General features: G+C 36.1%; 1 protein-coding gene across 2 annotated transcripts in view; it reads right to left on the bottom strand.

The window, feature by feature from the left end:
• The window catches only part of LOC131060971 (protein PSK SIMULATOR 1), a 141,019-nt gene extending 136,873 nt beyond the window's left edge, over positions 1 to 4,146 (bottom strand). For both annotated transcript variants that reach the window (XM_057994462.2, XM_057994461.2), the window contains exon 1: positions 3,525 to 4,146. In XM_057994462.2, the coding sequence (XP_057850445.2) occupies positions 3,525 to 3,776 (252 nt within the window). In that variant the 5' untranslated portion in view covers positions 3,777 to 4,146. The remainder of the gene's footprint in view (positions 1 to 3,524) is intronic.
• Between the last annotated feature and the right edge of the window lie 8,253 nt (positions 4,147 to 12,399).

A 12,399-nucleotide genomic window follows, 5' to 3' on the forward strand; every position in this document is an offset into this window, starting at 1 on the left:
TAGTTGACAGATTTGTTTCAGATTCAGTTTGATTGGTACTTGGTGGGTTTGTTTCATATTCAGTTTGATTGGTACTTGGCAAGTTTGTTTCAGATTCAAGTTTTGACATCAATGCCAAAGGGGGAGATTGTTAGCAGCATTTGTATTTGTCATTGATGCCAATGTATCTGTGTCTCCACAGGTAGAATCACGGGGTGTTATTTTTGAAGGTTTTATGCATCAAATCTAAATGAATGAATGTTTTTAATAACGTCCACACACAAACAATAACAGAATGACCAAGGCAGTAAGCAACTTTTAGTTTGATATTGTTAATTTGATTGATCAGATTTTAACTTAATTCTGCATTCTCGAAGTAAGGAGGTCTTTCATGATTATATGATCAAATTTGCTCAGTGACACTTGGTTGCTGTGGCTACATCGAATTCTTCCTCGGTCTAGTTGAAGAGGCATATAAAATTGAGTTCAGATGTAACTGTCCTTGAACAGTTATCTGTTTGTTGTTAGTTGACAGTAGTTAGTTGGTTTCAGGTTTAACTGTATTGAACAGTTATCAATCTGTTTGAAATCAGTTCTTTTCAGTTGCAATCAGTTGTGTTTTTCCATCGATGATCAGCAAATTGACTGTGTCTTGTTCCAAGCAATCAATATATTATCGAATGAGATGATTAGAATATTGTTTATTTTTAAATGTTGTAACCAATCCAACTGCTTTCTACCCGAACTGGTTAGGTATTAATCAGTTTAACTTTATATCAAACTGCTCCTAACTGCTTACCTATTAACAACTTCTATTTAAAGAAGCATGGAGATTAACGAAACGTCGAAAATGCTAGAGAGTTGTTGTGAATCATTGTCAAAGAAAAAAGAGAATGTATGAACAAAGATATATACATACAAATGATATTGAAAGGTTTCTAATAATGAGAAGAATTCTAAGATTATAAAGGCAGAAGTACTAGCAGCGAATCTCCTAATAAGTCTGATGTTGTAAATCAAAAGGTAGCAGAGAAGTTGTTGCCAAGGAGACTGCTGGTATGTCATTAAGAGTGCTGTGAGTATGTGATTACTGTTATAAATGTATGAAAACTGATTTGAATCAAAATATGGTTATAACAGTACATTATAATTTTTAATGAGTTGTTTCTGAGATTATGAACAGGAATTCTGAATACTACAGGCAGAGCATTATAACTGAAAATCTAATTGCAAGTTACTAGCACCATGAATTGTAAACAGACCAGAGCATTTGGAGAGTGATAGTAATTTGTATATTGATAAAAAGTGCAATGTTTCAGATTTGAAAACAAAGTTAAATCATCTTTGACTGTAAAATTTTCAAGAGGTCAAGTGTAATGTTTCCAATTTTGAAATCAGTAACAGATTACTTGTAACATCCTTGTGGTTGGTGCCTAAGGATGCTGAGTTGGTGCTCAGACTGAGGATTTTATGTTTGTGAGTGTTGGTGCTCTTAAACAAGGAGTCTGATGAGGGTTGGTGCCCGAAAACTTTGTATACGCTATTGATTTGTGAGGCTGGATTAGGACAGTAGATCCTAGCAGCATTTCTCACCATGGTTTTTCCCATTTTGGGTTATCCACGTACTTCTTGTGTACTGGTCTCTACATTTTGTTGCATTCCTTTCAGTTCTGATTTCAAGTTGCTCAGTATTTCAGAATATCTAATTATTTAAGATTTGATCAGCTTGTAAAGTAGCTACAAAACACAGCCATCTCTCAACACTCCATAAAGTTGGAAAACATGACTTGGGAAGATGAGAAAATTCTTTGTAACCATCAGCAGCTCTTAAGAAGTTGGTTATGTACAAAACCTCTGGCCATGACCCTCGACTAGTCATAAAGTAGATTCTCCAATTGCTTTCCCTTTGCAATCAGCTTCACTGAGGCTTTGGGAATGCCCCGACCTAATGTCATCTTTCAATTGGAACTATGCATCAATTGAAGCAAAATACCTGTAAAGTTCAATTGTTTTATACACTATTTTGTTTGCCCCTCGACTGGCTCTACTTCCCTATTTCTGTTATTTAAATATTCGGGATCGTTGACCTTGAGTTGTTATTCAACTCAGATATGAACTATTCTAATTATATGTTTGCACTCTATTGAACTATTTCTACTAGTTTGTAAGTCTGTTTGTTTTGGGGCAGATCTCTGTGGCTACTTGTCCTATCTTCCAATTCTAGGGTAAATAAAAATGCAGACTAGTATAACAGTAAAACTTAATCATATATCATGTTGTCCTCTCTGAGTGGAGAAAAGCAATAGACTTTCTTTTCTAAGGGAAACCCCCTGGAAGGAGTTACAGTAAGCAAATATCTTGATCTGGATTTCCAGCTAATTTAAGAGGCATGCAAGAGGAGTATACAAGGAGGCCGGGAAGTTCTCTTCTATTACAGAATAAATGGGAAAAGGAAGAACTGTGGAACTGGAAAATCAATACGATTCTGTTTGAGTTATCTGCCACGTTTGTGCTCCTCTATGAGTGTGAAGTTGGGGCTGATTGTACATCTGGTTTCAAATTGAGACTAATGAAAGAATTCGATCCTGTGAAGTTTCAAATTGAGACTAATAAAAGAATTTGATCCTGTGCAATTTCTAAATCAAATCACAGTTCCCCTGTGACATACAACTGGAATAAACAAGTACTTTTCCTTCAAAGGAAGCATCAATGAGTTGACTACTATGCTATTTTAAAGGTATGGAGATTAAGTGTGTCAATAAGTGGTGAGAGAAGAATTATGAAAGAGATATGGCCAAAACAAAAAGTGGGTGAACATGTGGGGCCTTAGCTTACAATAATGTTCAGAATTTAAGCACAAACCAAGAAATCAAAAAGCGTGTAGGATAAAGATTCATTCTAAACATATGGTCAAAGAAGCGTGGCAGGGTAAACGAGAATACTAGCCCAATGAATTGAACCCCAAAGATAAGCCCCATACATGGAAGCAGAAATCAAATGTAAGGCAAAGATGCTAATAGCGTTATTAAGTACTGGTTTAGGTCAGGTCAGATGCAAGATTGATAAATGAGCAATAACTTATTAAAAAAAATGGGAGGAGAGAATATGTTTGTTTTGTACCTGATGACTGGTGGAAACAAAATAACATTGCATAGGGGAAAGCTCAGTCTATACTCAGATTTGAACTAGATAAAATGGCATTTCGAGTGTTGAATTTTGTCAAGCCTTCTTTGAAGAGGCAGATATAAACAATTTTGTCACCGCTTTGTGATCACATTGATTATAAGGGTATTGAAAGTGTCGATTAAATTCTTCTTTTTCTTGTTCGATCAAAATTTTAATATTTTTTGTTTTTTCCTTTTTAAGAAACATACAATGCGTTGGCAGAAGTTAAAAGGTTGTGCATAAACTATTTGATCTGGGTTTTATCTAAAGAGCCCATACTTATTATTGATGTATATTCTATATTACATATGCTGAGTGAAATGATAAAAACATGTAAGCAACAAGAAGAGGAGGAGATAAAAATAGAGGCACAAGCACACCTTGGCTGCCCCTCTCTTGGCCACCATTTGGGTTTTGGATTTTGCAGCCGTGGCTTTGCCAGAAAGCACTCTCGATAATCTCTTTTGCTCAGACCTGTTGTCCACTGTACTGAATGAAGTTTGTTCTCTATCTTGCTCCTCTTGTGGAGTAGGTATAGCGTCAGTCATGTTGCTTTGTAATTGGTTACTGTTCATAGATATCCCTCCTCTGTGCCCCCCAAAGGAGAACCTCCTTGAGCAAATTGCTCCCATGATTATCTAGGAGATCAGATAAACAGATTAAATACAAAATATTCATGCACCCTCAACCTCTTCTCCCATTGCAAAAACAGGGGCCTTTAGGAGAACACGCGCTAAAATTATAAATTATAACTGGTCCAGCAAATCCATCGTAATTCCCAACACAACCTATGCGGAATCCTCTCTCTGAGTCTCCATCACCACCTCAAGACATCTGCTCCTAGTTTACTGTAATTATGTTCGGCATAATTGTTTTTAGCTTGGGTCAGAGAGAGGAAAAAATAAAATAAGTGGAATCCAAAGATTAGGTTGAACAAAAAGCAAGTGGGGGATGACTCTTGGACTTTAGGCTCTACCAAAGTTGGGGGCATCATTGCTAGTTCACACTAAAATTGTATAAAATTCATTTCATCAAGGACGGTCTTCAAAGCTTTCTCCATAAATGAACGAAAATTACTTGGAGAATGACAACAGCAAAAAATAAAAAATAATAACTAGTCATTTTCAACGTTAACCGCTAATCCCACACCATTAGATGTCATTTCTTATTAAGCGGTGGTCCTCGCAACGTAAAAGGTGTGATGGTTCTGTTTATAGGAAAATGATGATATTATAGGGATGTATTACATGGGCGGAAAAAAAATGTAAAATTATGTCTATTTTGATATAAATTTTAGTATAATAAGATAATATCAAGGTAGGGAATAAATATATAGAAGTATGTAAATGATGTTTATGCATGAAATGTTATGGAAAAATGGTTTAAATAGGAGTGAAATGGATGTGAACAGGGGTTCTGATTTGAGCTAAAGGAAAAGTATGAAGATAAGCAATTAATGGATTGAGACATTTTTCTTTCTTTATTGAGGAGCTCTCTCAAGGTTGTAAGTCGTGTTGATGCAATTGCAATGGCACAACAACTAGCTACTTTAGAGCAAGGGATTGTACGGTGTTGAAATATTTTGAGGGAAATTTGAAAAGCATTTGAACAAAGGTTCTAGAGGAGGTTGGATGAAAGGGGACATGGAGGGTAGGTAGAATGGGTTAGGTTTATGAATGGTTAGGTTTAGGAGTGGTAGAAGTTAGGAGAATTTGAATTTAAAAATTCAAATAATATGAAAAGGCTAATTAATCTCAACAACTCATAATTGATTTGTTTTAATTAATTATGGATTTAGAAGAAATGAATTGGATGGAGGGAATTAATTAATTTGAGTTAATTAATCAAAGGGGTGAAATGAAATGAACATAGTTAATAAATCCTTAGATTTATTAATAAGTAGATGAAAAGGGAAATTTAATCAAATTGCTTAGTGAATTCAATTAAATTGGGAAGGGAGATTAATTAAATAATTGCTTATTTAATTAATTATCTTCAGACCATTTTTAGGTGTATACATTTTGCCCCTCTTTGAAGCAAGGTGTGATGATGCATTGATTCAAAGAATAATCTCATTTTGATGATGGTATTGATTTGATAGGATGCCCCAGCTCTTGATTGCTAAATTCTGGTACGATGATGCCCCCTCGGGAGATCAATTGAGATAATTGATCTTTGGAGTTTTTGCGAGATTGATATCTCGATATATTTGATTTGATTTCTGCAACTGTGGTTTGATGAAAATATGAGTTCTTCGATTAGCTTGATTGCTTAGATTGGTAAGATTGAAAAATCTTGATTGATTAGATTCAGTCTGGTTTCAGGAATGACACCTCCTGTATAAGACATGAATGATCACAACGTCTGGTTTTAGGAAGGATTCATCCTATATAAGACATGATCAGAGCGTCTGGTTCTAGGAAGGAAACATCTTGTATAAGACATGAATCAGAATCAGATCGTCTGGTTTTAGGAAAGATACATCTTGTATAAGACATGATAGATTGATTAGGTTTGATTGATTGATTTGATTTGATAAGGTTGATTAGATAAAGAACTGACAGTTTGTTAATATCATGTTGTGGAAAAAAAAAATGAGATATGCTTATTGTTGATTCTGTTGAGAGAGATAGCATAAGATTTGGGCTAGGTCGATAATATCTGAAGATATGAGTCATCATTCTGATTGCGTATACACTTGTGATGATACTTTGATGATTCCTGAGATAGATTTAACCTTGGAGAAAAGGAGCTTGTAGGATCCCATGCAAGAATGAAATGCAATCTAAAATGCAAATGAAATGAAATGGAATGCAAACTATGACCGGACCAGTCACTGGATTATTGCTTATTGTCATCATTGAGCTTTTGAAATGTGGGAAGTGAGTGCAAACATCGATGGTATAATTAAACCATGATGACCTGAGCACTTCTTTCCTGGATTTTGATATAGCAAGTTCGCACAAGCATCGAGGTATAATTGAACCGAGATGACCTGAGTGTTGCTTGCATAAAACGGGCAATATTAATCTTTTCAATACACAAATTGGAAATGTCTTCAATGATATTCTGATGATCATGTCTCGAGACAAATTTGCACATATTAATGATTAATTTTCAAACAGCAAACAAGAAAAATATCATGTTTCTTCCTTGTTCCTCTAGTCAATGACATCACGGAGTCACTCAGAAATCATGGTAGTGAAAATCAATATAGAAAAGTTAAACAATCATGTTACAATCATTATCCAAAAAGATATTATCCACTGAAAAGTGTGTGATGTGCTTAGATTGATTTTGTGATAGCTTGATGGTTGATAGTTTGATCTTGTGTTCAATGTTGGATGTGTCTCAGTTTTCGCTTGATAAGAGTTGTCTAACTGTTTGTTCTACCTGTTTGATTTAGCTCAGAATGATCAAGAGTTTTTGCCCCCAGCTAGGTGTAGGATTTTTCTCCAAGCCTAGAAACAAAGTTGTTATGATATATCCAATGATCCAAACCATGGTGAGAAGCCACCTAGGATGTTTGTGTTTGTATAAAGGCTTCATGATGATCAGCGCTGATGAAGGATGAATGCAAGCGGAAACATGCATGAACTAATAGATGGAAGAGCTTAGCTGACAGATAGCGCCTATTTGCCAGGTTTTCACCATCTATTTTTATTGCACTTTTTCTGATATTTGATTTTTTTCTTTCTTTTTTTTCTCTTTTTTTTGGATTTTTTTATATTTTTCATTGTTTTTGATTTTTTTTGCTTTTTTAGACATAGAATTTCTTCAGGTGCATGGTATTGATTGGTTCCTCGAGCTGATCTCCATCTTGTGTTGATAGCGGATATGCTCCTGATCCAAATATTGTTGTGACCACAAATGGACCTAATCAGTTTGGTTCAAATTTTCCTTTCTTTTCTCGATCTACCTGGTTGCGTGGATTTTCTTTTAGCACTAGTTCTCCCACTTGAAAGACTCATGGTTTGACCTTGTGATTATAGCTCCGGCACATTATTTGTTGATATACCTTTAGATGATCAAAGGCATTTTGTCTTCGTTCCTGGACCAGTTCTAACTCTTGTAGTCTAGATACTCTTTGTTCTTCATCTGGGATGAGACCTTTTAGTGATACACGTAGAGAGGGTATCTCTACTTCAATTGGCAATATGGCTTCTGATCCATATACAAGAGAGAAAGGTGTGGCACATGTTGGTGTGCGGATACTAGTGCGGTAAGCCCAAAGAGCAGGGTTTAATTAGATATGCCAATCTTTCCCAGCATCGTTCACTATCTTTTTGAGGATTTTCATAATAGTTTTGTTAGATGCTTATGCCTGTCCATTTCCTTGTGGATAATATGGTGTGGAGAATCTGTGTTGGATTTTGAACTTCTCACATAGCTCTTGTACATCTTGATTCTTGAATGGTCGCCCATTATCAATGATAATGGTCATTGGTATTCCATAGCAACAAATGATATAGTTCAAGATAAATGCAGCAATTTGTTTTCCTGTGATGTTTATGAGAGGTACAACTTCAATCAATTTTGTGAAATATTCAGTAACTACAAGAATGGATTTGTGTCCATTAGATGAAGAAGGATTTATCTTTCATACTAGATCAAGTCCCCATTGACAAAAAGGCCATGATGTTGCTAAAGCATGAAGCTCTTGTGCAGTGCATGGATCAAGTTCCCATGGATTTGACATTGTTTGTATGTTCTAGCTATTTTAAAAGAATCTCGTTCCATAGTCGGTCAATAATAGCCCAAGCGTATGAGTTTCTTTGAAAGGGTAAGACCACTTGAATGAGTGCCACAAATGTCGTCATGGACTTCATGTAAAGCCTTCTCAGATTCTTCTTGTTTGAGACATCTTAAGAGAGTATCGTCTAGACCTCGTTTAAATAGGGTATCCACGACGAGAGTATAATGAGAGGATTGGCGAATAAAGTTTCTCTTTTGGTTTTTCGATAAGTCAGGAGGTAAGATATTATCTTTCAGGTATGTGTAAGTTTGGCCATAGCGGGATGAATCATGTCCAATAATTTGACAAATGGTTTGGGAATCAGGACAATTAAAGGCAAGATGAAACAACTCTTCAACCAGAAATTCGTAACACTATTGATTTTCTTGTGTCTGCAATAGAGAAGCAAGTGTAGCCATGGTGTCTGCTACTTTATTATCATTTCTTGGAATCTTCTCAAAAGTGATTTTGACAAAGTATTTCTTGAAATCATCCACCATCTTTTTGTAAGGCATGAGTTTGTCATCTTTTGTTTGATAGTCATCATTGATTTGATTAATGACAAGCTGAGAGTCTCCAAAGACTTGAAGTTGTTTTGTATTCCATTCTATAGCCATTTTGATGAATAGAATGCCTGCTTCTAATTTATGTTGTGTTCTTCTATTGATGCTTGCTCTTGATCGATGTTGTGTTCCATTATTGATGTTTGCTCTTGATCCATGTTGTGTTCCATTATTGATGTTTGCTCCTGGACTGATATTTGGGTGATGTATTGTAAGATATGGATCGAACCCCGGAACCTCTGTATATGAACAGGTAAAGTTGATCTGCCATCTTTTGAAGGATTTCAAATATCTTTGCCTTGCTAGTTCTGATAGAGAAATTGATGGATGTAGATCAATTGTATCAATGATAACTACCCCTATTGGTTCTATTAGGATAGATGACTTCTCTTGATAATACATAGGTAAGGTGTCAAATCTCCCATCTTTCGGTGCCTCGAGGAGGTTTTCACCATTAGATGCATCCTTTATTTTTACTTTTTCCCGGTCTAATGTTGCCCATACATGGTTTTCAGCATTAGACTTGATATTGTTTTCTTGATTTTCAATTGCGACTAGGAGATTTGACATCCCTTTGACTTGAAGATACGTTAGCGGAATCCCTGGTGAAAGTTGTTGTGGGTTTGATTTCATCAAGATATAAGGGTATGGCATTATCATTAAGTAAGGTATCAATGTCAGTATGTCCTTCATTTTCCTAGTCCATAGGTTTAGGATAGCTTAAGGATAAAGGATCTTCAGGTTCAATAGTTTCAAAGATATTGGAGGTCATGATAGAGATGTCAAGGTTTTCAGTATGTATGTCGATGTCTAGAATGGTACTCTCATCAGAATGACCTCGTATAAGAAAATCATGATCGTCCTTGATTAAGTCCACGTCAGTCGAATGTGATTATGATTCAAGTGGGCTAGTTCCTAACGTTTGTTCTACATACGTGTGAACTACGTCAACTTCCGCATCTGCTTCTTCTTCCCTTTCAAGTTGAATTTGCCCTTGCTTGTTTCTCCATGATAGCAAATATTCTCCGTTCCCTCGATCTTTCAGCTGCATTTGTTCTTCCATGTTTGACAAAATTGATGCAAATGATTGTTCCTTGGATTGTGTGCTTGAAGATGCTTCCTCTCTATTATATGGAACACTGACCTCTTGAGCTGTTTTCAGATTATTACAACACTGAAATGGATTTGAGTCTGTTTATATTGTTATTTCCTATCCATTGTATGGAAATTTTAAGCACTGATCACATGTTGATGTAATAGCCTGTATATCCTGTATCCATGGTCTCCCCAAGAGTATATTGTATGGTAGGTTCAAGTCTAAAACTTGGCATGTTGTATCTTTTTGCAAGGGTCCCACTTCGATAGGTAATATCACCATTCCTTTAGATGAATGTTCTTCTTCATTATGTGCTTTGATTTTTATCTTTTTCCGGGGATCAACTCCATCTTCTGAATAGCCTAGAGCATAGACAAGATTCATAGAGCAAATGTTCAAGCTAGCTCCCCCATCTATCAAGACATGTTTAACAAGCGTTCTATGAATGAGGACTTCAATTTGCAAGGAAGCGCTATGGGGATTTTGCAATGAATCAATGCTTGGATATGAAGGAGATGAGCTTTCAATAGGGTCCTCTGAAATAGGTTTGATGGCAATCCTGGATATCGCTTGGGGAACTTTAGCTTTAGATGCATTATTTGGCAAGGATGCTATGGAAGGTTCTTGCAAGCTTTCAAGAGGTGTAGGAATAGATGCCTTTGGAGAGTCAATTTGCTTATGGATGGATGGACCATTGTTACACATGGGTGCATGATTTTGATCTTCTTTATCCAAATCCTTTAAGGATCTCTTTAAGAGGTGCATAAAAGAGCCATCTTTCTTTTGAGATGTATTTGAATCCTTATGAGGTTTTAACATTATTGGATTTTGATTTTGGATTTGTTTGATTGCTTTGATATGTTGGTTTGTTATGTCTTCTTCTTGTGTTTTGCTTTGATATGTCATGTTGATATGATTTTCAGCTATTTCAAATGTTTCTGTTTCCATTTCAGGGGTTTGATTGTCTAAAAGTTATTTTGGGTAAGTGATCAATAGCCAATTTCAAGGCAACACTAAAAGAGGATTCAAGTGTTTAAAGGTTTGCAAGTTTTTTGATCTTCGGTTTTGGAGTGCGATGATGATGATTTGATAAGAACCAAGTCCAGTAGGAACAATATATCCTACGATGTGGGACAAGGTTATCCTGACCAAACATTTCAGTTTTGTGATAAAGGATGATTGATCCTGATAAGAAACTATGTTTGAGTGATCAGTTTATCAAAGAGGGTGATAATGCACCTTGAGATGTTTAGATCCTGAACTTGTTGGGGGTGAGCACTTTGAAAATCTTGAGGTGTTTATCTTCTAGAGTCTGATTTTGACGGATGATAACTTGACCAAGCAAACCAAGCAGACAATCTAAGCACAGATTGACAGATAACAGGTGTTTATGCTTACTGCAAATTGATCAGGCAGAAATGACAAATCTAAAACAGGCATGCAGGACACAGCTTTGGACTGATAGATGCAGAGTTTCGTACGACATAAGATTCAGCTTAGGATGACACAAGATACAGAGTTATACGACTGAACAAAGTTTTTCATATAAACAACAGCAACTTGTACGACTTGGGATTAAAGACCATACGACAAAACATATGACTCGTACAACACAGGATAGCAGATAGTACGACAAATGATTGTATGCAAGTTAACTCATCTAACAGAGATTATGACTCATGCTACATAGAATTAAAGCTCGTACGACAGGTTGCAGAGAATGGTAAAAAGTGTTTGTTTGTTGATTTTGATCTTTGAATTCTGATGATGTTTTGCTAATGTTTTCCAGTTTTTAGGTGTCTGATTTTCTCATTTAGGGATGAATACACAGCAAACATATGATGTGATAAATGACTCCAATCAAGTTAAACCCTAAGGAAGTTGGCTGAGAATGAAAACCTTTGCTTGCTGACTTAGGTACACACCCAATAGCTAATCAGAATACGGCCGCTGAGTCTCACGCAATGGATTCTGAACGTCGTATTATTCGACTCCAAACGCTAATGGGGGCACGATATGGCAAGTGTCTTGGGAGAGTTACTATCTCTCTTGCACAAAGATTATCACCCTTTCGGAGGTGAATCGGGTAGCTTCTATTTTAACCGACACTAGTAAGGGATCTGTTCAACACGTTGGCGTATAAACTCAATTAAGAGGTCTCCCAACCTTGAAAACCAAGGTTTGATATACTCAAAGGTACGGAGGAGAGCTATTCCCGAGCACTGCCATTGCTTTGATTTTCATCAAAAACACATTTATTTTATAGCGGGTTGGATTACTTGGCGTTAGCCATTCCCACTTAGGTCATTCCCCTCTCACCGACCTTAAGGGCTAAGAGTTAATAACTCCTCGGGAGGGCATGCCTGCTAAAGAGATGCACTAATGAAAGTAAAAGGATGAGTCTAACTTTCTGATCACCTAAGAAAGGTGAGAGCATACTCTCCTATCATCAAAGACATGAAATACATGGTTGTTCATTTTTAGCCCAAATTGAAGCGTGCCTAGAAAACTTTAATGAATACACAAAGTTTAGTCAGATTCGTAGGCAACCTGCAAAATAGATCCATTAGTAGTCATGATAGTGTTTTTGAATTATATCTTTGACAAGCGTATCTTTGACAAGCGTCCTGCAAAACTTGTTAGGCTGCCAAAAAAATCTCATAAACCAATTAGGGTTAGTGTTATAAAATCTTAGTTTAGAATTAGAAAACCCTAACTTGCAGTTTATCAAAAATCACAGATACAAAGACTCGTACGACATGATATGAAGCTTCGAACGACAAAATTCACAAGACCATACGAAAAATCAAAAAGTTCATTTAAAAAGCAGTAATTTGTACGACACAAGATTATGTGTAGTA

Source organism: Cryptomeria japonica, chromosome 9 (assembly GCF_030272615.1).
Source record: "Cryptomeria japonica chromosome 9, Sugi_1.0, whole genome shotgun sequence".
Classification (NCBI taxonomy): Eukaryota; Viridiplantae; Streptophyta; class Pinopsida; order Cupressales; family Cupressaceae; genus Cryptomeria; species Cryptomeria japonica.